The following is a 25934-nucleotide window of genomic DNA, read 5'->3' as shown; positions in this document are numbered from 1 at the left end:
CGTTCGAAAAGGCTCCGAGCCACACGTCCGCTCCTCCCGTCTCCTCCGCTTCCGCGCGCACCCCCGCCGCCTCTCTCTCGCTCGCTCTCTCGCCGCCGCCGGACACGACGTGAGCTCTCTCTCCTTCGCCCACCTCCTCTATCTCCTCCCGGATTCTCGCACCCCCTTCGTCGTTCTCATCCATGTGTTCTGTTGGATAGGGCTCTCCAATTCGACTAATAAGCTCTGTTCCTGCCGGATCGAGCTTCGCTGGTACAATCACAACAAGGATTGCACGGGTTGTGCCGCGAATGGTGCACGGGCGGAGGATTTTAGGGTACGATCGCAAGGTGAAGTGCCTTTTACATTTGGCAATTTCGCACTCTTAACTGTTGTTTGTTGCGTTTTGATCTCCACAAAATTGCGTTTTGTTGCGGTACATTTGGCATAGCAGAGCAGGAATTTGTGTGCGCACGTTTGGAATTTTGGCTGCATTCTTGATGTGGGTAGCGTCGAATCCTTCTGATATTTGCAGTTTGATATGGCGTCTTGGTTTATCTTGGAAGGATAAGGTGGATTAGACTCTCTTGACGGTAACAATGCGGTCAATTAGAAGTAACTTCAGATGAATGGCTTTATATTTTAGTCTCAAATCAACTTATCTTTGACATGGATTGGACTGACACATCACCAACTGGGAGAAGAAGACTAGTGAGACTTAGTCTTTTTTTTTCCTTCCTTTTTTTTTTATTCTCAGCCAACAATTAATCTGGAAGCACATTGATTCAGATGAGACATTATAAAGTCTAGTATTATGGAAATTTCATTGATCTACGAGTTTTACATGGTGATTTTCGTTGTTAAAGGTTGTCTCTTATCACTATCAGCTATCAAAGGTATCATTGATGCACAATTATAAAGTTTGCGTAAAGTGGTGGTGATAACAGAGTGACACGAAAGAGCTTTACTAAAACAAAACGCAGCTGTTTTCTCTCTCAATCATCTGCATTTCCTTTTGTCCTTTTCTGAAGTGACGTATTGTCGTTCAAATGTTGAGAAGCACACAAACTCCATAGATATTGATATACACATAGTCTGAAGAAAAATGAAAGGAAAGCTCCGTGTGATGGCAGATAAAAAATGGTGGTTCAGACACTTATTTTGGAGTAGGTAGTTGAAATGGTAAATAGTATGTACAGCTCAACTGTGCTTTGTAACTAGGAAAATAATTCCTTGATTTTTCAAATTAGTATATTTGTCTGGCTACACGCCTAACAAGTGCTACCTGTGTCCTCGTCATTCTTTGTACTAGAAACGAGATGGCTTTGTGAGAGAATGAATTTGAAATTGGCTTATTGCAACATGGCTGTTCAGAGAGTAGAGTTTGTGGACATGTGCATCAGGTTACCAGCTGGTAAGATTGTTCACATAGCTACTGCAGAAGATTTGATCAGGCCAGATTATTTAAATCCATAGTTTCTACCCAGTGGTGGATCAACTGTTGAAGCTTCATGTGGCCCCAAGCCCAACATTGATGTTCATCTTGTTACATCCACATCTGATGTACAATGAACATTGACAAATGACTATACTAATGGTACGTGTGGAAGCAGAACACAAAAAATGTGTTTGATTCAGTCAAGGCTGATGGTGTGATAATGTAGATTTAAGTCAGATATATGTGAAACAGTTGACCAGGCTTTGTTGTAGTTTCCATTAACACTCCTACGTGTTTTTTTTTTGTGTATTAATTTGTTAGCTGATTCTTATTTCAAGGACCTAGCAACAACTCTCTCTGCTTGGAACATGCAGTTTACTTCATAGTATGTTTACCTTAGTATTTTTCACCTCTTATAATCTGGATAATTCACCTGCTTATAGTATCATGCTTCCCTTTTCTCTATTCCAAAATAACATGCTTATGTTTATGCACCATATGCATGACTTGTTTTGTATTCCACTCTGTAGTTAGTTTACACTGTTGTCGAATTATGGTTCACCTCAGTGTATGGCCTCAAATCGTTCTTAGTATTTTAACTTCTATAGCCTGACTACTAAACATCAATTACCTTCTAAATACTCCACAAGCATTTTCCTAACCAAAACAAATACTAGATCACAACCCTATTTTGGCACTAGGATGATTTCCACCTAGCCTTTTACAGACATGAATTCATTTGGATAATATTGGTTTTGAGTCAACCTGTTGGCGGAATGATCTCACAATCGCAAAGAACTGCATGCCTGTATTTGAACCAAGCAAATATCTTTGAATATTGTGCTGTTACTGGATTTTAATACTTGCCTGTATTGAGATCTTCTGTTAGTGCTATCATGAGCAGAAGCTGTATCGCACATGCAGTTCTAGACACCATACAGAAACAAAGGTTGTATTCGCTTTATTTTTAGTCTAAATTCTATATCCTGGCTTTGTTTGTTTTCTTCTGATAATAATTAGGAAATGACAGCACATTTGCTTGATACAAAAACTGAGATGTCAGTTATCGAGTTACCATGTAAACTTATAATTCTGCTTGATTGGATTTGAGAAATCTATCATTTCACATTTTTATCCAGTTTCAATAATGGTGCTCTTGATTTCTTATTTGTTATTCAAATTCACACTACAGGTTGCAACATTTAATGCACAAGTCGAGAAAATTCCAAAATGTTTTCTGTTTCTGAACACCAGGATTGATAAACGACTTCACTGTTTTTGCACAAGCATATAATATCCTGACTCATGGAAACTAATGTAACCTGCTAAATTTACGCAGGCACTCCTGGGATGAGATGCTAGTTACAAGTGAAATAACAGGCAGTGTTATTTGCTAATCAAGGCTCTACCCTCATGCAACTTTTTGCACTTTTTTTAACGGAAAATGCATACAGCCCAACATGAGTTCCTCGGGATACTGGTTATTGATCAGTTGATCGGCACAGCTCATCTCAACGCTGTAACAACAGACGGGTCCCTTGGACCGCTACAATCCTCCAGTGATTGCCTCCAAAGTTGCACTCACCACGTCAGAGTTCAGGTGACGTTGCTCCACTCTGAAGTACTGCTTTGAGGTATCTTCGGTCACTAAAAAAGTCGCTATGCTGTGTTCTTCAGGTTAGCTACCTTCCGTAGATATTGTCTTTACAGGGGATACTTTGACCTACACTTTCGTACAAACGTATGCTCTACAGAAGCACTAAAATAGCAGGAACTGTCACAAGGACAACGGCCGTGAGGCCTTTGGGAATATTCTCTGTCCTGGTGCTAGGATGGCTAGGGGATCATATCTGTGTTTCCTCCGTTCAAATGTCTCCCACCTTGCTCCAAAGTGGGCTTTCCACTGCTGCTGTGTGGTGTAGGGTGCCAGATACTGTTTCATCCCAGTATCAGCCTCTTCACAGAACTCTACTATTTGGTTGTTCAGGTTCATTGCATGTGCAATGCTGCCGTGACCTGAGAGAGACGGTGCTGAAGAAAGGAGCCCCACTAGGTAGAAAATTTCCTCATCTGGTATGACTACTGACGTTCTGTTGTCCCACCTGCATCAAAATGAATAGACCAATTGAGCTACCTTAACCGCAACTAGATTAACTTATTTATGAGTAAATTTTGCAAGTGAAGCAAGTTACTTTGATTTGTTCACTGGATAAAGAAGTATGGGACCATTGTTGCTATCTTTCAGGATCTTGCCAAAGACTTCCTTAGCAAATCTGTGGATTGAGCTCCTCGGTATTAGAAGATTTAACCAAGGGTGTGGAACTTCCCAGAGGCCTTGTGCCCTCAGCTTCAACTCAGAGGTGTGCACCCTGTCCAAGAACTCCAGGTACGTGGCATCCGTGTGGAATAGAGTAGACTGTCTGAATCTAAGTCGAGATAGCAGCACAGTAACTTCCTGTAAACGTAAATTTACAGTTATTATCATTGGAGTCTAATGTCGACGTCTTGTTGCAAAGTGAAATAACAGGCTCACCTGTTCCATGATATCAGCGTCCTCACTATTGAAGTTCTTGGTTAGCTCGAGGCAGTATAGTACTCTTCCATCAGACTGAAAATGGCTTGCTTGGACTGGGTCTTGTGGCTTGAAGGACGCCCTCCAGTTGTTGAGGATGCCTGTCCTGTTTATGATGACAAAACCTTCAATGTAGTCAAAGGAGTTCTCTGCCATGATCAACATCTCCTGGTCCTCGGTGAAGCTTTCAAAATCCGAGTAAAGAACTCTTATCCACCTCACCTGTCATTGTATGTATCCATTTAGTAAATGACTGCATGTTGTACTGAGATAAATGCAATATTCATTTTACTGAATTGCTTGTCTGATGACTTACCATCTTTGGAGCAGGCTCAAGTGCAATCCTTGCTCTGGTGATGATCCCAAACTGACCAAGACCGCCAAGAGCACCATAGAAGAGATCAGAGTTATCCTCGGGTGAGCAGGTAACGACATCTCCTCTTCCTGCATTTGGTTGTTAAGATTACGATCAACAACTGTTTTTATCTTTCGTTATGTGCGCCTAGCTAGTTCAATGCTTTGTGAGTTCGTTTGAGACCTGTCACAATCTCCAGTTGATTGACATTGCTGACCTGCGGTCCGTGGCGGAACGCCTGCCCGCTGACCCCCGCATTAGACAACGTGCCACCGACTGTGAGATGGAGATAGTCCGTCCACGACTTGGGTGCCAGGCCGTGCTTGAGCGTCTCACGCAGCACGTTGATCCAGAGCTCTCCGCCGGGAGCATCGACAAACGGTGACACACCACCGTGGACCTGGAGCCTAGCACCCTGGAGCGACTCCATACTGACCACGATCCCCTGGGCCGCCTGGGACTGACCCATGAGGGAGTGCCCATGCCCGCGTGCCGCGACGGTGAGTGGCGATCCCTCGCCCAGGGAGAAGACGTGCCTCACGGTGGTGGCGATATCGGAGACCGAGCCGGGGTGGAGGACTGCGGCTGGCAGGAAGCTGCACTGGTTACCGAAGTCCCGCGCCATGGCGGAGACGTCATGGAAGCTGAAATGGCCGTCGAGGCGCAGCGCGCTAAGGGACGAGAGCACGTCCTCGTCGGGGACGTGCATGGTCAGCCTGGCGAGCGCCAGCAGGACCAGCAGCTTGAAGCAGTGCACCAGTGATGGCGGCTTCATGGTGGCCGGCCGGCCGGCTAGCTCCTCAATTTATAGTTCGACAAACCACCAAAAAGGATGGGAGTTCGGCAGGTTGGCGCTGGGCAGTTGGGAAGCTTGGAATCAGAAGGCAGAGAGAGAGAGAGAAGAGGGTGGTTCCTGGTGCCTGGTGGCGGGCGAGTTTCTTGAGGTGCAACGAGGTAAGAGGAGGAAGACGGAGGGGGGCGGGGGTTGAAGAAGGCGGTGGCTGTCCATGCAGGGAAGGGAGGGGGCCTCTCTATATAGGAGCTTGCCTTGCAAGGAGTGTGGTGGTGTGGTGCGGCGGTCAGCTAGTCAGTCCTGGGCGCTAGCTGTTTGGTAAAAACCGTATGGCGACTGTCTGCCTGCCTGCCGGCTTGCTTGCTTGCCGGTTGCAAATTCAGGCGCAGACATGTGCTAGTGGTGCATTGCGGAAGTTTCTTTTTAGAGCATGCTGTTCTCGCTTTGTAGCTCCTATCTTAAGCAACGGGGGAACATGTGTTGGCTAGTTAACAGGCTAACGGAGTGGAGGAGACGACAGAGGTGAGGTGAGAGACCCATCTCATAGAAAAGAAAGGGGCCGGATCGGATCCTCTGTTCCAGTATCAGTGGACTCAGCCTATGCTATTGCTATGCCTATCACCGGCTCTCTCCCAGACAGTCACATGGCTTGTATGCGTCTGTCCCTGGCCTATGCTATTGCTATGCCTATGTTTTGGTCGCTGGTCATATGCTGTTGGATTGGAGCTAATACTATTCTGCCTCTGTTTCTGTGAAGGAGACTTCCTTGCCTCACTGCCCTGCCCTCTTCTTCTTCTTCTTAATAAAACATCACATGCATAAACAAAGATGGGTTTGATCTTTTGGTTAGCCTAACCGTATGGACATGGATTACTTGGGATATTTTTTCTTTGGTCTCTCATAGTAACACGCACGCGCGCGCGCACACACACTTGATTGATAATTGAAGATGACCAGGAGCTTTCAGATGATAAATATTTGGGACTCACTTGCCCCACATGACATCGGACGTCCGTCCCGTTTCACCCTACTCCACTCCACTCCTGCCGTGTTCCATGCCAGCCCGAGCCCGGTCTCCTCCATTTCCCATGCCTGTGCAGCACTGTGGAGGATCCATTCCATGGTGACCCGGCCCGCCGGCCATCGTTGTTGAGCTTGAGCTGTGAGCTGAGCTTGTCCGTCTGGGAATTGATTGACGGGTTGGAGAGCAGCTAGCAGACACCAGGGGTCCTCACAAGTTAGTTTCTGGAAATCTAATAGCATCCGGGTGATGGCAACATGGGCACACATGCGCTACCACTTCTGTGGTAAGACTTGACTTGGACCGTCGCATTTGCTGCCGCCTCTCCCCTTCCTCTGCTTATGTTTGTATGTGGAAGACGAGGAGGCGGGCTACGTATACATGCGTACGCGGCACAGCAAGTCCGTGTCGATTCTGTGTGGACGCCTCCGAGTCCAGATCGACGATGATGACACCGATCGAGGAAGGGAAGGCGTAGCGTACTGGAGGCGAACGCACGCAGCGGCTGATCAGAGCATGTCAAGCAGCAGCAGATTGCTACGTATTGCTAGCTGGCCAGTCAGAACACTTGTGACTTGTAGGAGCCGACGATGTCGCTCGCTGTTGGTGTCAGGAATTTATGCTAGTGCAGAGGTGAAACCGACACGATGGACACCGGCAGACGGTAACGCATCGGGATGCGACCAAGTGGTCTGGTCCAGTCCGGCCCGGCGGAGCACTAGGTTGGAGCACGAAGCAAGCAAGCAAGCAATGGGGACGGACGGAGCGGATCCCATGCGTCCTCGTCGGGGTGGAGGGGGAGGCCACTTTGACCGTCCATCCTGTCCGCCCGCATGCATGATGCCTTTGCATTGCCTGGTAGGCAGACTCCACAACGGAGATTCTTCTCCTCTCTCCCTCTTCCGTGCCAAACTAACAACCTATAAAGTGCCTTGTATTAACACTAAACACTTATATAATATTATTAAAAATTTAGAGCGACTAGAGGGCCCTTATACATGCTGGAACCGCGTGTTTGGGAAACAAAACCGAGTAGACGACGACGACGACGACAACAACGCCTTTCAGTCCCAAACAAATTAGGATAGGTTAGAGTTGAAACCCATAAGAGTCCCAAGTCACGGTCCAGACAATTCAATAGCTGATTTTCAAGTACTCCTATTCAAACATAAATCTCTAGGTATATCCCAAGCTTTCAAATATCTTTTTATTGTCTCTCATGTCAATTTCGATCTTTCTCTACCTCTTCTCATATTATTAGCTTGGCTTAAGACTCCACAATACACTGGTGTCTCTGGAGGTCTACTTTGGACATAGCCAAACCACCTCAACCGATGTTGGACAAGCTTTTCTTCAATTAGTGCTACCTCTAGGCGATCACGTATATCTTCGTTCCGAACTCGGTCCATTCTTGTATGACGCAAATCCATCGTAACATACGCATTTCTGCAACACTCGGTTGTTGAACATATCGAATCTTTGTAGGCCAACATTCTGCTCCATACAACATAGCCGATCTAATCGTCGTTCTATAGAACTTGCCTTTTAGCTTTTGTGGTACCCACTTGTTACAGAGAATGCCAGAAGTTTATCGCCACTTGATCCACCTTGCTTTGATTCTATGGCTAACGTCCGTATTAATATCTTTATCCCTCTGTAGCATCGATCCCAGATACCGAAAGATATCCTTCTTAGGTACTACTTGACCTTTCAAACTCACATCTTTCTCCTCATGTACAACTCCGTCAAAGTCGCATCTCATATATTCGGTTTTAGTTCTGCTCAATCTAAAACCTTGAAACTTAAGGGTCTGCCGCCATAACTCTAGTTTTCTATTTACTCCCATCTGGCTTTCGTCCACTAACACTATACCATCAGCGAACAACATACACCAAGGGATATCCCCTTGTATGTTTATGGTAACCTCATCCATTACCAAGGTAAAGAGATACGGACTTAAGGCTGACCCTTGATGAAGTCCAATTTTAATCGGAAAGTAATCTGTGTTACCATTGTTTGTTCGAACACTAGTCACAACATTGTTGTACATGTCCTTGATGAGGGTCACGTACTTTGATGAGACTTTATGTTCGTCCAAAGACCACCACATAATATTTCTTGGTATCTTGTTATAAGCCTTCTTCAAGTCAATGAAAACCAAGTGGAGGTTCTTCTTCTGCTCTCTAAACCGCTCCATAACCTGTCTTATTAAGAAGATTGCTTTTGTGGTTGACCTTCCGGGCATGAAACCAAATTGGTTTGCTGATATCTACGTCGTTCCTCGCAGGCGCTGCTCGATGACTCTCTCCCATAACTTCATAGTGTGGCTCATCAACTTAATTCCCTGATAATTAGTATAACTTTGGATATCTTCCTTGTTCTTGTAGATTGGTACCAATATGTTTCTTCTCCACTTCTCAGGCATCTTGTTCGATCGAAAGATATTGTTGAACATCTTGGTTAGCCATACTATAGCTATATCCCTGAGACATCTCCACACCTTAATTGTGATACCATCAGGGCCCATCGTTTTGCCCCCTTTCATCCTTTTCAAGGCTTCTCTGACCTCCGATTCTTGAATCCTCTGCACAAAGCGCCTGTTAGTGTCATCAAACGAGTTGTCTAGCTTAATGGTGGTGTTCTCGTTCTCACTATTGAACAATTTATCAGAATACTCTTGCCAAGTTGTTTTTTTGAAGGATTATTCAAACATGTTGGGAATTATTCTGGTAATGGCGAGAGAGAGACAAAGAACCTGCAAAGTAGGAGATTTTCAAATACCCATTCGAATAAACTTTGTTATTGCTATTAGACCGTATGTAAAAAGGAAAAGTGGTGGGTATATATATTAAACCCTGACTTGGAAAGGCAAAAACACACACATGTTTAGTGCTCGCCATGGGCTACCTTCTAGAACATGGCCTGTCCTTCAAGCTGGGGCCAACTGTTAGTGTTGATCTCTCCAGCTCGGCCCAACGGCCGAGTTGGGCCTTGACCTCGCGTCCTGATCGGGGGCGCCCAACCCTACATGGTTGGTGGCCCCCCATCGTACTACGCTATAAAGAGAGGTAGGGGACCGGCGGCTCTTAGTACGAGGTTCACCGTGAGCCGCCACACCCACCGGCAAAACCTAACCCGATCTAGCGAGGGGCACAGCCAGTGACGGGAAGCACCATCACCGGGACACCGTCGCTATTGGACCACTTCACCGCTACACCGCCATTAGAGCACCACCTCTTCACAGCACTCTTTGCCCGACAGTGCACGGCTCGGCTCGTTCTCTCGCGCGGTGGCGGGGCTTTCTTCCCGCGCGACGGCGGTGCAATGGCGGTGGAGGAGCCCTGGTGAGTCCCTCTCCTGATCCGTCCATGTTCTTTAGGGTTAGGGTTTCAATCTATGGTTAGGGTTTGACCGAAACAAAATTTGAATCACCTCCTAATTTCTCTAAAACTTAAGCTACCTGGTACTAGATCTACCAACTAATAGGCGCTCTAATACCATTGTTAAAATTATAGGATCATTAGATGTAGATCTAGTGGTGCTGACTTGACTAGAATAGGATAAACATGCCCTAAAACATGGACTACGAGATCCAAGAGGGAGAGGGGAGCAGAGGTACCGACCATCGGAGGGCTTGGTGAAGCTGGAACCATCCATCGCGTCGGTAGAGAGGGTGGTGAAGAGGTGGCGCTCTAGTGGCGGTGTAGCGATGAAGTGGTCCAACAGTGACGGCGTCCCGGTGATGGTGCTTTCTGTCGCTGCCTGCGCCCCTCACTAGACCGGGTTAGGTTTTGTCGGTGGGTGTGGTGGCTCATGGTGAACCTCGTACTGAGAGCCGCCGGCCTACACCTCTCTTTATAGTGCAGTGCAACGGGGGCCCACCAACCATGTAGGGTTGGGGCCCCCATCAGGGCACGAGGTCAAGGCCCAACTCGGCCGTTGGGCCGAGTTGGAGAGATCAACACTAACAATCTCTCCATTGATCTCATCTTTTTACTTAAACTTAACTTACTTTATCTTTTTTCCATTCCATCACAGATCAGTGCATAGAGCGTGTCTCATCGTCACGGTCAGTACCATTAGATTAATAGCTACAATGCTCCTCTCTGTTTTGAAACAGATTCTCAACTAGGCCCTTATTGTCTAGGAATCAAAGGTTTTCCCTTAAACCCATGCCGACTAAGTGTTTTTTAAGCACGTTGGGTGGTAAGCCTTTTTTAAGCGGATCTACGAGCATCTTTTCTGTACTTATGTGCTCAAGACTAATTATATGATCCTGGATTTTGTCTTTCACAACATAATACTTTATGTCAATGTGTTTGGCAGCACCACTTGATTTATTGTTGTGAGCATAACGTACTGCTGGATTATTATCGTAGTATAACTTGAGTGCCTTATGTATGTCGTCTACCACTTTCAACCCGGGCATAAATTTCTTTAGCCAATTCACCTACCTTGTGGCCTCATAACACCTCTACACACTCGGCATACATCGTAGATGATGTAGTGACAGTTTGCTTGGAGCTTTTCCACGATATAGCTCCTTCTACGAGAGTAAATATATATCCTAATATGGACTTTCTATCATCTCCCACATAATCTGAATTTGAATACCCCTCTATGTGTAGGGAATCTGATCTTCTATACGTTAGCATAAGGCCTTTTGTGCTTTGCAAGTAACGCAAAACTTTCTTTCCTAGTCTTAAGTGTTCTATTCCTGGATTACTCTGATATCTACAAGTAACCCAGTAACAAACGCTAAGTCAGGACGTGTACACACTTGAGCATACTGTAAACTTCCGACAGCTGAAACATATGGAACCGCTTTCATTTGATCGATCTCATATTGGTTTCTGGGGCATTGGAATTCCCCAAATCTATCGCCTTTGACTATGGGAGCAGGTGAAGGCTTACAATTTTGCATACTATATTTTTTAGAACCTTTTCTAAGTATGCCTTTTGTGATAATTCTAAAACTCTCTTTCTTCTATCTCGTTGAATCTCTATTCCTAGAACGAACGAAGCTTCACTGAGATCCTTCATATCAAAATTCGATGACAAGAACTTCTTCGTTTTTAGTAGTAGATTAACATCACTACTAGCGAGTAAGATGTCATCCATATACAAGATTAGGAAAATGTATTTTCCATTCTTGAACTTTGCATAAACGCAATTGTCCTCTACATTTTCTTGAAACCCAAACTTCCTTATTGCACAATCAAACTTTAAATACCATTGTCTTGATGTTTGTTTTAATCCGTAAATGGATTTCTTCAGGCGGCATCCCATACATTCTTTTCCTTCCACAACAAAACCTTTTGGTTGGGCCATGTAAACATTTTCCTCCAAATCTTCGTTTAGGAACGCCGTCTTTACATCCATCTGATGTAATTCTAAATCGTAATGTGTTACAAGCGCCATTATAATTCTAAAAGAATCCTTACATGAGACTGAAGAAAATGTCTCATTGTAATCTATGCCTTCTCTTTGTGTGAAGCCTTTCATCACAAGTTGCGCTTTAAATGTTTCTACATACCCTTTAGAGTCATATTTAGTTTTGTAGACATATTTACAGCCTACTGTCTTGGCTCCTTTAGGAATTATTTCTAAGTCCCAAACACCGTTGGTATCCATTGATCTCATTTCATCTTATATGGCTTCAAGCCACTTTGATGAGTGAGCGCTTCTCATGGCTTCTTCAAATGAGGTGGGATCACCCTCCATTTGAAATTCTTCACATTCATAGATTTCGTAGTCACCAGGAATGGCTAGTTTCCTGACTCTTTGAGACCTTCTAGGGGCCTCGTTAGTTGAAGCTTGTTCTATATGAGGCTGCTGTTGCTCTTCCTCATGTGTGACAATGGGTTCTATAGGATCCTAAAGGACTTGTTCTTCATGTTCATTCATTGTCGCCATGGGAGAACTAACAACATGAGCTGTTACTGCAATATCTTGCACTATTGGTGCAACAACAACAGGTAGCGTGAAGAATGGCCCCTGAACCATCAGAGTAGGCACATGTACCCGCTTCTCCTCTAGGTTAATTTCTCGCACTACCATGCTCCCCCTGATCAACTCTTCCTCCAAGAACACAACATATCTTGTTTCTACAAACATCGTATGTCTGTTAGGACAATAAAAGTGATAACCTTTTGACTTTTCTGGAAAGCCAATGAAATGGAACTGATTGTCTTGGAGTCTAGCTTCCCTATGTTTGGGTTAAAGACTTTAGTCTCGGCTGGACAACCCCACACACGTAAATAGTTAAGTGAGGATTCCCAACTCATATGGTGTTTTGGGCACCGATTTGCTTGGCATTCGATTAAGAATATAAATAATGATTTTTAACGCCTCCATTCATAGACTTATCGGTAGAGTAGAGTAACTTATCATACTTCTCACCATATACATTAAGGTACGGTTGCGTCTTTCAGCTACTCTATTCTGCTGAGGCTCACCCGATGTAGAGTACTGGGCAACTATGCTATTTTCCTGTAAGAACCTTACAAAAGGTCTAGGAACTTGGCCATATGGGATGTGTCGACCATAGTACTTCCCTCCACGGTCGGATCTTACTATCTTAATCTTTAAATTGTGCTAATTTTCTACTTCAACCTTAAATATCTTAAATTTATCCAATGCTTCTGCTCTTTCCTTAATTGGATAAATATGGCCATAATGAGATAAATATCTGTGAATGTTATAAATGAATCACAACCATCCACACTCTTCACAGGAAAAAGGACCACAGATGTCTGTGTGAATTATTTCTAAAACTCCTACGCTTCGTTTAACATCTTTCTTTATTTTCTTAAGATACTTTCCTTTTATGCAATCAATGCATTGTTCTAAATCTAAAAATTCTAATGGCGAAAAAATTGATTTCTTAATCAATCGCTCTATTCTCCCCCTCAAAATATAGCCTAAACGACAGTGCCATAATTTTAATGATACATCATGAACTCTCTTCCGCTTATTTCTTGCATTCATAGACGAGGAGACATTCTCATTCTCAGTGCTCATAGCATTCACATTCTTAGAAAGTGATAACAAATAAAGCTTGTCTTGTCGGAAGGCAAGACCAACACATTTATTATTAAACACAATCTGACATTTGCCATTACCAAAATGGCAATCATATCCATCATCGTCTAGACGTGAAACACTTATCAAATTTCTACGCAAAGAGGGTACATAAAGGACATCTGAAAGCTAAAGTACAAAACCATCATCTAATTCTAGAGAGAAATCTCCAATGGCTTCAATTTCAGCTTCAACTTCATTTGCTACTTTAATTCTTCTTTCTCCTCTTTGCATGGTCCTCATCGTATGAAATCCCTATAATGAATTTGCAACATGAATAGTTACACCTGAGTCAATCCACCAAGTAGATTTTTCATAACTTAAATATAAGGACTTATCTATGAATATAATAATGTCTTCATCTCTCTTCAAAAGGCTCTTTAGGAAATCTGGACAGTCCTTCTGGTAATGTCCATGCTTCTTGCACCATTTGCATTGATCCTTGTCAACTTGAACATTGTTGTTCTTCTGATGGTGATCATTCTGAGGGGCTTTCCCTTAAGGTTTGGCATTCTTGTTAAAGTTCTTCTTTTTATAGTCCTTCACATGGTTAGCAGAGTCACCATGTGAGCTTTTAAGCCTCTTCTCTTCTTGCACACACATGACAATGAGCTTCTCAATGTCCCATTTATCGGGCTGCATGTTGTAATTAACAACAAAAGTTTCATACTCTTTGGGCAAAGAAGCAAAAACCAAATGAATCAGAAACTCATCTTTGAGCCCCAAATCCATTGGCTTGAGCTTGGATGCCGTGTTTCTCATCTTCAATATGTGCTCTCTTATCCCTCCACCAGAGTATTTCTCATTGAATAACTTCTTGATTATGGTGCTTGCATAAGCCTTTGAAGAGCCAGTAAAGTGACTCTCCACTTTCTTGAGATACTCGGTGGCGGTGTCACAATCTAGGATTGATCCCCTTATTGCATCTGAAATAGTGGACTCAGCCACCATCAAGCACTTGTGGTTTGAAATGTCTCACTTCTTACGATCAAGATCGTATTTCATTCTCATGTCTGCATGATCTCGCTGTCGAGCAGTGAAATCATCATCAGTTTCATTCTCTGCCCTCATCGGGTCCACTGGCTCAGTGGGACACGGAGAGGTAAGTGCTAGGTCATTCTCGGACAGCGCAAGTGCCAACTCATACTTCTCTCGCCATACGCGATAGTTGCCCCCTTCAAGAGGCGAAATGTGCGAGATGAATGCCATAGGGTTGAGTCCTAAAAACATCATCAGAGAAAGTAAGAAAACATGACATAATAATTGCATGTCGGTATTTAACGTTGGTTAAAATTAAAGCATATAATATGCTTCTACTTTAATTCTACATCACCGTTGGACAGAAATAGAACTAATGCATGCAAAAACTCATGAACAAAATTATAATATTGCTATTATCAACGTTGATCAGAAAAATAGCAATATCATAAATTAACTTAAATAAATATAACTACTCCAAATTAATTTTTCTTGTTGGTTCCAATTGAAATTAGAGGATAAACATAATAATAATTTACTGAACAAAAAAATAACTGCTCTTCAAATTAAATCCTCCCATTGGTTTGAATTTAATTAGAAGATAATAAGCATTAACTTCGCAACAGAAACATGAAAGATAATCTTAAAATTAATATTATCAGAAGCATTTCTATGTGCTTGACTACTCTCTGACTAAATTCTTGTGAGGGTTCAAATTTAAACAGAGATATTAACTCAAAACTTAACAAAATTCATCAAAAGAATGCTTCTGAAAAGGATAAAACTTAAAATCAGCGTTCATTTGGCCTGGCCTGGGGAACACAACCCGTGTCCCATTCCGTAATAGTAGTGGAGTGGCTCAGGCTCAGGGCATCGACGCAAGGCCGCTCGACGGCGACTGCTCACCCTCGGGCGAACGCGCACGCCGACGAGGGGGCCTGTGGCGGTGCCGCTCTCTCCTCTGGCTGCCATGGATGGCTACCGCTGATGCTCTCTGTAACACCCCTGGTGTTATGAACTTGTTTAGCACCGCGATTTAGGCCTAAGAAAAATTTTCGAAATTAGTTTCTCGGAATTGTTGATTTAAAATGTACTTAATGCAATAAGCGAATCATGTATGATTTAATTTTTTTAGACTCGAATCAACGCCCAAGTTAAATTATGCAGTGCATAAAAATATTTAGGAATGTCGAACGACGGTGCCAGCGAACGGTATGTTCTGTTAGATTAAGCATGAAAAGCAACTTTTATAAATAAAATAAAATCCATTAATAGATTGAACGATATATATATATATATATATATATATATATATATATATATATATATATATATATATATATATATTATTTTGAGAAGCACGCTCAGTTGAAAAGCCTTGGGTTTAGTTATTGACTTGCGAGCGAACGGCTCCACAGCGATAACAGGACGTCTCCCTGCCTTGCTCCATCACTTGTCGTCAGTAGTGCATTCCCCCTTGTTTGAAATTAATCAACTCCAGTTTATTAGCATCGCGCCACATCGTCAAGTTCCGTCGTTGTGCCACTGCTCCCTCTCCATTGCGTCCTTTCTCTGATGATCGCCATAATGAAGGTTGGCCAGGCTGCTGCTGCCATATACTGATTTGTTTGCTTTCCCTCACTCACTGCTGGTTCCGTCATTTCACTCTGTGGCGTCATGAATATCTTTGTCTGCCTTTTCTTGTCTTCGTTGCATGTCCTTGCCTGCCTTACTTGTCTCTGTGGCCTCGGTCTTGTCAGTGACAACCGGCGTGTCCTGCCGGCCACGCTGTCTCACGTCGCGCCATGACGAGTTAGGCCGAGTCAGTCCTGTCTCTTCCTCCCTCATTTTTCCTCCAACCGCCATGGTCGACGCTGCTACTTGAGCATGCTCCCACAACGCTGCCCTCCTCTTCCTCTTCGTGAGCGCACACAAGCTCTCAGCACCGCCCCCCCTTTCTCCGCTGCTGATCACGTACGCGCGCCCACCGTTGCGCCGAGCTCCGCGGCCGCCTGCGCCTGCGGCCATGATGGCGCAGCACCACGCCGTCTCCCATTGCGTCCGCAGCGCCGTTGCCGCGGCCGCACTGGATCGAGCCCCTCGCACGCCCCCTCCTCTGCATCGCCTCGCGCCGCTTTTCCTCCCCGCGTCGCACGTTGATGGCTGCCATGTCTCGCGCCGCGTCTCTGTCGTCCACTTCCCGCAGCACCGCCGCTCTCCTCCGCCTCACTGAGCCGCACGTGGCTCTGCCTCGCCTGCTCCATGGCGCCGTCCCTCTCAGGCGTGTCCTCCGCGTGTGCCGCTACCACGTGGCCGCCGTGCCGTGCTCCACCACTTCCGGGTCTCCATCGCCTCGCCTCCCTCTGCTGGCCTCAGGTGGGTCGGCGCTCGCCGTCACTCGATTGTCGTGCGTGTGCGCGAGTGCGCACGGGTCCCCTTCGGCCGTGCTGGATAGTAGTCCATGGCACTGCCCCTCCCGAGTTCAGCGATGCACCCCTCCACGCCACCTCGGAGCCAGCCGCATTCACCGAGCTCGCGCTGCCCCACTGATAGCCGCCGTGTTTAGCACCGATCCGCCTCCATGGCCCGTGCTGGTTGGACATCGTCGGTGGTGGTTCCCCGCGGCTCCTCCATGCCCGTGCGCCCGAGCCGCCTCACCACCCGTGACCGCATGACTCCACCACTACCAAGCACAACCACGACGAGTCTCGCGCCGCATCTACACCGGTGGTCCACCACGCTGTTGCCGCCGTCGACCGATGCCCCCGTGCCGTGCTTTGCTTTGAGAAGGTAGAAAAGGGTATGAATCCAAGCAAAAATCTTATACAGGGTGCTTACTGCAAATACGTGACTCACATGAACAGTATAGGTTGGACTATGACTTAGTTTCGAGTTAATCCAGGGGTCTTCTCGCATATATACCACCGCCGCCCGTGTTGGGCTGGGCTCACCGCGCGTGAGCCGGCCTGTTAGGCCGCTGGCCACGTGCCCCACCAGGGCGGCCTGCTCTTGCGCTGGGCCAGTCTGTGGCCGCCGTGGCTAGACCGGTTTGTCCCTCGCCTGGGCCGCGCGCCCGCGTGGGCTGTCGGCGCCACCTGCCTCACTGGGCCGGCAGTGTGCCACTCCCACGTCTGGGCCGGGTGTGCTCAGACTCCTGACTTGCCGCTGCGCCATGTTGGGCCATGCTCGCCCCCTGGGCCGCGCATCTGCTAGGCCAGTTGTGGCCATCGGCCCCTTTTCCTTTTCTGAAATACTTTTCTAAATAGGTTTCTAGTTTAACTTGTAAAATCAATATAAAATGGTATAGGAGTCCAAAAATGGTAAAACTAATTTTGTTAAGTTTCTAAAATCATGACCTACCTGTTAGTATATTTTGTTCACATAGTGTGATAATATTCTTGGAAGCCATATAATTAATTTAAGGGAGAATGGTGTTCTTGCCCTTCTCCAGTAGTCTAATTGTGATTTTGCCCCTGTTTTTTCAACTTTGCATTTTTACCCCTGCTATTTTGAAATGAAGGGTCCGTTTGCCCCTGCTTTAGACATCCGTTAGATGGACATGGATTAAACGAATTAAAAAAATTATAAATCTAAAAAGCAAAGGCGAAATGACCACACTGCCCTCTATCCTTATCGCCTCGTCCCAAACAGAAGCACGGGTAGCCTCATCCCAAGTCTCCTACGCGGCTGCATCCGGTCGCGGGCTTCCAGCGGCGTCAGCGGCGGAAGAACCAGCGGGGCGGGGCTGCCTCTAGGGCGCGGGGCGCGGCTGCCTCCTGGGCGCGGCGGCTGCATCGGCGGGGCGCGGGCTTCCTCCAGGCGGCCGCGGGGAGGTCGCAGCGCCCCCCCGCGGGTCTCGGTGTGCGCACGCTGGGCGGCGGCGGCTCCCTGCCGCGGGGCTCCGGTGGCGTCCGAACGCACGTCCCGACATCGCTGGGCGGAGGCGGCTCCCTGCGGCGGTGCGGTTGCCGGAGAGCTGTGGGGCGGCCGGGGCTCCGGAGCGCGGCGGCCGGTGCTGGGCGCGGCCCCAGCGGGTGCTGTCCCAGCCGGCGCGGCCACGGCTAGGCGCGACCCCGGAGGACGCGGCTCCGGAGAGCGGCGGCGGGGCGTGCGGCGCTACGGAGCGCGGCGGCGGGTGCCGGGCGCAGCTCCGGTGGGGCTCGACTGCCTTGCCGACGGCCGCCGATTGCTCCGCCATCGTCGCGCGGCTGTCCTCGCACACGAAGAGCCGCTAGCACCGGCTGAGGCTCCCTGACCCTCGGCGCATTCTCTTCTCCGCGCTGAGATGTCCCCGGGCGAGCGACCTTGCTGCAGGATTCGATGCGGCGGAGCCAGAGAACACTGCCTGGAGGGTCACCATCGTCGGCTCCTTCGAAGGTTGAACTATTTAGTATTGTTGCCTAATTTTCTTTTCCACTCGTGTCATTCAGGATTATAACTGCAGCGTGGAGTTCTTTCGCTCCCCATTCCTAGTCCAGGAATGGGAGATGCAAGTGAGCAATGGAAAGAAAAAGGAAACTCTCAGGCTTGATCTGGTCGAGCAATCATCATTGAAGTACAAGGATGCAGACTTTCTCATTTTCAATACTGGGCATTGGTGGACACATGAGAAAATTGCTCTTGGGTAACTCACCTTGTTCTTTGGTTGAACAAGAATCTCGACTTCATTATTGCTTAAACACTGATGACAGATTTAATGTGCCACAGGAAGGACTACTATCAGGAAGGTAACCATGTGTATAATGAGCTAAATGTCATGGATGCCTTTCATAAAGCCCTTCTCACCTGGTCCAAGTGGATTGATGCCAATGTTAACCCCAGAAAAACTGTTGTGTTATTCAGAGGCTACTCAGCATCTCATTTTAGGTGTGCATCACCTTTTATATTGCAAATTACCACATGATATATTTGATCTTGGTCAACTGAACAAATATTTTGCTGTGCATCTCCACTATGCAGTGGCGGCCAATGGAATTCAGGCGGTAGCTGTGACAAGGAGAGCGAACCAATAACCAATGAACAGTACCTTTCAACCTACCCACCAAAGATGAGCATTCTGGAAGATGTGATCCACAAGATGAAAACTCCTGTTGTTTATTTGAACATAACGAGAATGACTGACTACAGAAAGGATGCACACCCTTCCATCTACCGCAAGCAGAACCTTACTGATGAGGAGAGGAGATCGCCGGAAAGATATCAGGACTGCAGCCACTGGTGCCTTCCTGGAGTACCAGATTCCTGGAATGAACTGGTTTATGCTCAACTTTTGATCAGGCAGCATCAAATGCGCCAACAATAAAGGCAACTACTGTTTTTTTTGCTGTGTACCTATATATGATCTGTTGTTTTCTAGGATAATAGTCAACACGGTGATGAAAGTAAGGTCGGCATGAGACCGAGGAACCGAGCCTTGGCCAGACAAGGGCAAAATCACAATTAGGCATAAAAATAAGGGGCAAAATCGTATGGGCATTCATGTCTTTTGTATAAAGTTTAACACCGTTAGGGGTGGATGACGGAGCAGGGGCAAACTGATGCTTCGTGAATGGCACAGTAGGGGTAAATTCACAAAGTCAAAAAAATAGGGGCAAAATCACAATTTTGATACAAAACAAGGGTACAAACGCAAGAGCCCCTTAATTTAATGTACTTAATTTTGTATAGTATAAACTTGTAGGAATTTCCATGATAAATTGGTAATATTGTTGAATCTAAAATTTGTATAGTAGGTTCCTAGCAATATTAGGTACTCACTGTAATTTTTATAGCTCTAAAATAATTAGTTTGCTAAATAGATAATGATGTCCTATTGCGAATAAAGATTAAATTGATAGAATAGAATGAAGAAACAACTTGGGTTTATATAACTAAAACAATTGTTGGGAAGTAACGCCTTATTCGACAACATGGATACGTAGACCATCATTAGAGCTATCTCGTTAGCTTGTGAGGCGTGATCGGATTTCTAAGCGCTTCGTCTGTCATTGGTTATTTACATCTATGCATTTGCATCAATGCATATCATATAGGTACAATGATGGATCGACGGATCAATTGAAGGATGATTGGGAATCCAAAGATGGTGTAATGGTATTCTCTCCAGGAGATGATGCAATGAGCTTTCTATTCAGATGATGTGGATGATATGAAGATGCTGATACTAACTTTTAAGATATCTTACCCAGGCAAGCCCCAATGCATAACCCTACTTTTTTGCAGTTTAAATTATATTTGTGCATTAAGTTTTAAGGAGTTGAATGAAACCCACTTGCATATATATATATATCTTTATCCTATGAGTCTCACTGGTATGACAGGATCGTGTAGAATGCTATGCTACAGGATTCCGGTAGAAGTCGAGTGATGGATGTCACTCGCGAGAGATAGGAGATATATTATTGGATTATTATCACTTGGAATATATAAATGGTGGAAAGGAAAATGGTGACCGGGTAGGGATATGGTTTGGGTATTGGTGGGTGTAAGAGGTTGTGTCGCCGTGGACGCGGGGCATGGCTTGGTTACACTGCTTTCCCTGTCTGTGTCGGTTAAGGACCGATCATTGCATAAGCCATCGAGGCAAGTCACAGACTTATTATCCCGAGCACATACTTGGGTATGGGCGCTTGGAAGACTTGTTGCTCTCTTGTCGCCGATCCGGCTCTTTTTGGATCGACTGTCAGGGTTTTATTTTGGTGGAGGAGGTCCTTGCACCGCACTGAGTCCGGGAGTCAGGGGCGGGGGCTTGGAGTCCTAGTTTGGACAGGGACCTAGACACCCGAGACAGGAGAGTGATGGGTTAGTCCTGCTTGTGTGTTGGGTACAAGCGGGACATGTGTTTTTGGGGTACCCAACTGGGGGCATTGATTCACGAATCGCCGAGCAATCCGGTACGGCTTGTTTCATGTCTAGCACCGTAGTAAGAACTGAAAGATAAAAGATGGAAAAAGGAAATCTAATTGCTTACCACCTGCTTAAAAGTAGCACAGGTGCTTACATAGAATGGTTAGTTAATTAACCAATGCGGCTATAAATAAAGATCGAATATAAGGACGCATGCCTAGTAATGCTTCCTGCAAATGCAATAACCCACAAGCCAGATAGCCTTGCATATCCTTGGAGTCTTTTCTTTCCTCATATCGGGTAAGTCTTGCTGAGTACAATTGAGTACTCTGGGTTTTATTTCCCCTCTTGTAGGTGACAGGTGGATGCTAGAGCTGACCCTTGTGTGTGGATACCTCCTGGTGGGCTCAGCGAAGATTCCTTTACACTGCGATCGTAGATTTTATTACAACTCTCACCAAATGTTTTTATAAATGAAAGATTTATTATCTGTTGTCATAGCTTATATACTAATGCTTCATCATGCCATGAATATCTATTTATTTCCGCTGTAATTCTAATTAGATGTTTATATTCCGCTGTTACAATAAATTATTCATAACTCTGATGATATGATTATATTCCGCTGTTACAATAATAAGTATTATACTCTGCTGTTGTATTAAAAGTGATGTAAGAAATGATTAAGAATGATGTAAGCTTATTTCTCTCATTTGTGATCCTGATGTCGAAAATATGGATTTTTGGGTTCTCCCCTGGGGTGTGCCTGATGGAACCGAGTAATTTAGTGTTCTCCTTTGGGTGCTTAGTGTCTAATGGAAGACAAGCACTCCTGAGAGGCATTAGATTAGGCGGTTCTGCCACACTCTCCTCACTTGGTGCGGCGCTGAGAAGGAAGCAAGGGGAGGGAGAAAGCAAATGCTCTAGGGTTCGGAAGGAGCGATCGGGGAGGGGTTTTTGTTCCGCCAAAGCGCATGGAGAACCGTCGGATCGGATCCGACGGCTAACAACGCTCGTACCTGCTTTAGGCCCAGGCAGGCGAAGAGATTCTCGGCCTAGGCCCCGGTTATGGCCTGGGTGCGGGGGAGCGGACGTGCGCGCCGCGCGAAGCAGGTCGCTGGGCCGAGTTTCGCCGCTGGGCCACCGTGTTTTCCGTGAGCCGCCACACCTACCGACAAAACCTAACCCGATCTAGTGTGGGGCGCAGCCAGCGACGGGAAGCACCATCACCGGGACACCGTCGCTGTTGGACCACTTCACCGCTACACCGCCACTGGAGCGCCACCTCTTCACCGCCCTCTCTACCGACGCGATGGACGGTTCCAGCTCCACCAAGCCCTCCGATGGTCAGTACCTCTGCTCCCTTCTCCCTCTTGAATCTCGTAGTCCATGTTCTAGGGCATGTTTATCCTATTCTAGTTAAGTCAGCATCACTAGATCTACATCTAATGATCCTGTAATTTTAACACCAACAATGGTGGATCGTGGATGGATGGCGCCACCATTGATTCATTGTGTTGGCAAATGACAACCTTTAAGCGTTTGACCTTGACGGCTCGCGTCCGTTGCAATGCACCGTTGTGTCAATGCGGTCCACACAATCCATCGTCAACAGTCACACGTATGTATGCTAGCTGGAAAGCCAAATGCATACTGTGTTTTGAGCCTACGTGGAATTAATAGACAGATATATGCATGGATTTGGCTACTGTTCCTTTTCTTTTTTTTCATCCTTCCTGTTGTCTTGGTCTACTTTTCAGACATTTATTCGGTCAGATGGAATATAAGTTGACATAATTTGATTGTGTTCATTCCTCCATGGAGATTTTCTCCATTTTATCATCTAAAAAGATACAGTTTGTCGGTATTACTTTAGTTGATGGTCAATTTCTGATCAGCTTAAGGAAAGATGATAATAATATGGTGCTTGCGAAGTACTCTTCGGACTGCATGATGCAGTGGTAGCACAAGGGGCCTCCATTTGCCGCCCAACACAGTAGTTATGGAAGAGTCAACCGATTGAGATGGTACCAATGATAGACGCCATTGTGCACAGGTGTTGTTGTTTGTGTTCTTGCACTGACTGGCCAAGCTGATGTGTGAGCAAGACAGACACTGCCAGCGTTCTGAGAGAGATGCTCATGCATGCATGGCATGGCATGGGAGACCGGACCTGAGGAAGCAGGGAGGCGGCCGGAGAGCGATCGCCGGTGCGGCCCGGCCTTGAGATCGCGCGGAAGTGGACTCCGGGGACCCATCCCCCACGTGGCCTTCTTGACATTTTCGCCGGTGGCTTTCGGCCCGCGGGACCCAGTGCGGACGTGTCAGGCCCTGGCATGGTGCACAAAACTCACAGCCTGTGGGGGCATGGCCCACCCTGCTGTTTGGTTCTGGGCTCTTGTGCTTCTCATCTTCTCTCGGTCTCATCTGCACGAGGAATGGCAGTTGGCAGGTACACAACCTCATGAGTTGATATAGTGCTAGTACATTTGTACTCACGTTCATTCTTGCCCTTGGAATCCAAGTCTTGAGTTTGGTAGATCGTTAGCTGTACTACTGCGCATGCAGTGAACCAAATCTAGCAAAAAAAACTCACCAAAGGATTTGTCGTCACAGGATTCTACAATAGTGTTGTCAAACTAGTAGGTGTCATCCAGTTGCTGATGTGTTTTGGAAAAAAATGTCGACATGTTTCAAAACTGTTGCTATGATTTTGGAAACTTTTGAACAAGATTAAAACTCCGTGCTATTTTTGCAGGTATTGTTGAACCAAGCTCGGGAAACCATTCCCAAGTTTTCAGAAATGCTAAGAGGGTGGATTTTCATCAGATACAACCTCGATCATCAGACGATAGCAGTTCTGCAGTGACATGGCTTCACCTTCACCGCAGTTGGGCTTTAGAAAAAAAAACAAAATATATGATTACAACTAGTGAACTTGACTTGTATAGATATTTATAGATAGTATGCTGACCTATTTTGGCATTTTTTTTTTCAGATGCGTGCTGTGTCTGGTCTGGAAAATAGTCGTGCATCACAAGCTCGTCCAAAGCACCACGTACGTGCTTTCTTTCTTTGTCATCTCAATTGTGTGCCAACATGAACATATGTACATCCATTAGCGGAGCCAAGATGAGCACCTCGGGGAGGTAATCAATAGAGATTTAGAACAAATATCGAAGATTAACGATGAAATCACGTTTTTTTCTACAGTAAATATAAAGAAAAATCACTCTCACAGGGGCTGCTGCCCCCCTAGCCCCCCTGGATCCGCCACTGTATACATCAGTCATCGTGTCGAGCTATCAATGGGCGGCAACCTCCTTTATTTTCCAACTCCTTCTCACCGGTTTTCATCGGATCAATAGTGCCAGATGCATGCGTAAGAGATGGAGTGTGATGGCAGAGAGCGACTGAATTGAACGTTCACTGAACCAACGTATCAGAATAATCCATCGATCTAGCTAGTGCGTTGGTCTATATGATCAAACTATGAAAACAGTGACAGGTATGAAAACTATATTGTCTTTTGTATGTGGATGCATTCCCATGTCGATAGATGTAGCATATATGCATGCTCAAATAATAGTACAGTAAGGACTGTGTTATATATATCTTATAAGGGCGGGTATGACTGTGTATGTAATCTGGATGATTAAGGATTAGAGACCATGCAGCACAGCGCCAATACTATATAACACTATATATATATATCTTCTTGTGTGCAATTGCAATGCAGTAGTCAAAAGCTAGATGCCATGAGAACCAACCCTAAAAGGTGGTCTAACCATCTAAGACAGCAACTAGCGCTGCACTTGACATGATTTTTTTACTACTTTAGCCAGCAGCCAAACCACCTGATAATTGTCCAGTGTTTAGGAGCAGTTAACACCCACTGTTGTTCACTTTGTTCTGTCATCATATTGCCGGCATCTTTGAACATTGTATTGCTAACTTTTTACGTCAACTGCAAAGTAAACCACTGAGATAAAAGACAATATAGCAAATAAAATCAATATTGGAGCTATCGATCAAATCAACTAAAAATGTCGCCATTGTCCACAAGACATGCGGTAACCAGACAAACAATGAAACAAGGATATGTACTTATGCACCAGCTTATCAGAAAAAAAAAGAAAAAGAGAAGGGCTTTCAAGTGATAAACGCTTACTTGGTTCTTACAATTAAAATCCAGTGCTTCTCCTGAATCACGTACGTTCGCTCATAAATAAGTGATACATTGTGGGAGAGTATTTTTTTGTGTTTTTTTTCCTTCAGGTCGGTAAATATATAGTATTTGAAAATGAACCCTTTAATGTTTGAAAATCGATAATGATATATCCCGCACGTCCGAATAGACAGACGCTTCATCAAAATACCGTCCTGTCTCATCCCCGCCACGCCCGTCTCACCACGTCGTGCCCACATCACCCCACCGCACACTGTCTCCGCTGCGCCCTCATCTCCTGCATCACCCCTTCCCCCGCTGCGCCCTGTCTTCCGCCACGCTCGGTCTCTGCCGTGCCATGTCCTACGCTGTGCTCCTCTCCCATCCTAATGTCTCATCTCCTCTGCAAAAATTTGTCCTGCCCTTGCAACATATGCAGTATACACTTGAAACATATCTGTATAGTCATTGCAACATATGCAACATTCAGATCTACTTCTGCAACATTCAGATATACTTTTGCAACATTCAGATCTACTTTTGCAACATCGAGATGAAACACTTGTAACAACGTCAACGACTGAAAACAGCTAAAACATTTGAAAAATACACTTGCAACATTCGTGTATAGCCATTGCAACATCCAGATCTATTTTTACAACATCCAGATGAAATACTTGCAACATATATCCGAAACATAT

The 25934-nt window shown here is 45.6% G+C and overlaps 2 protein-coding genes and 2 long non-coding RNA genes across 7 annotated transcripts; 3 read left to right on the top strand and 1 right to left on the bottom strand.

Moving 5' to 3' along the window:
• The first annotated feature begins 20 nt into the window (after positions 1 to 20).
• LOC136451095 (uncharacterized) lies at positions 21 to 2893 on the top strand. The gene is made up of 3 exons (XR_010758523.1): positions 21 to 109; positions 201 to 329; positions 2757 to 2893. It is a non-coding gene; the product is annotated as an uncharacterized lncRNA (long non-coding RNA).
• LOC136451091 (cytokinin dehydrogenase 4-like) lies at positions 2693 to 5798 on the bottom strand. Its single transcript, XM_066451835.1, has 5 exons — positions 4528 to 5798; positions 4306 to 4433; positions 3951 to 4211; positions 3610 to 3872; positions 2693 to 3519 (listed from the first exon to the last, which is right to left on the bottom strand). Exons 1-5 carry the CDS (start codon positions 5117 to 5119, stop codon positions 3195 to 3197), a joined length of 1569 nt encoding a protein of 522 aa, XP_066307932.1. The 5' UTR covers positions 5120 to 5798; the 3' UTR covers positions 2693 to 3194.
• LOC136451094 (uncharacterized) lies at positions 4059 to 24114 on the top strand. 3 transcript variants are annotated; one of them, XR_010758522.1, is made up of 6 exons: positions 4059 to 4187; positions 4320 to 4414; positions 20252 to 20407; positions 21420 to 22411; positions 23122 to 23517; positions 23824 to 24114. It is a non-coding gene; the product is annotated as an uncharacterized lncRNA (long non-coding RNA). The 3 variants fall into 3 exon arrangements; XR_010758519.1 differs by having other exon boundaries at positions 4090 to 4219; XR_010758520.1 differs by lacking the exon at positions 23122 to 23517 and having other exon boundaries at positions 4090 to 4219.
• LOC136451093 (protein trichome birefringence-like) lies at positions 17946 to 19549 on the top strand. 2 transcript variants are annotated; one of them, XM_066451836.1, is made up of 4 exons: positions 17946 to 18596; positions 18664 to 18843; positions 18927 to 19085; positions 19179 to 19549. In XM_066451836.1, the coding sequence occupies exons 1-4, from the start codon at positions 18505 to 18507 to the stop codon at positions 19519 to 19521; spliced, it is 774 nt and encodes a 257-aa protein (XP_066307933.1). In that variant the 5' UTR covers positions 17946 to 18504; the 3' UTR covers positions 19522 to 19549. The 2 variants fall into 2 exon arrangements, with proteins under 2 accessions (XP_066307933.1, XP_066307934.1); XM_066451837.1 differs by having other exon boundaries at positions 17947 to 18596; positions 18650 to 18843.
• Positions 24115 to 25934: the final 1820 nt, after the last annotated feature.

Source organism: Miscanthus floridulus, chromosome 5 (assembly GCF_019320115.1).
Source record: "Miscanthus floridulus cultivar M001 chromosome 5, ASM1932011v1, whole genome shotgun sequence".
Taxonomy (NCBI): domain Eukaryota; kingdom Viridiplantae; phylum Streptophyta; class Magnoliopsida; order Poales; family Poaceae; genus Miscanthus; species Miscanthus floridulus.
This window is presented reverse-complemented; position numbering and strand designations above follow the sequence as displayed.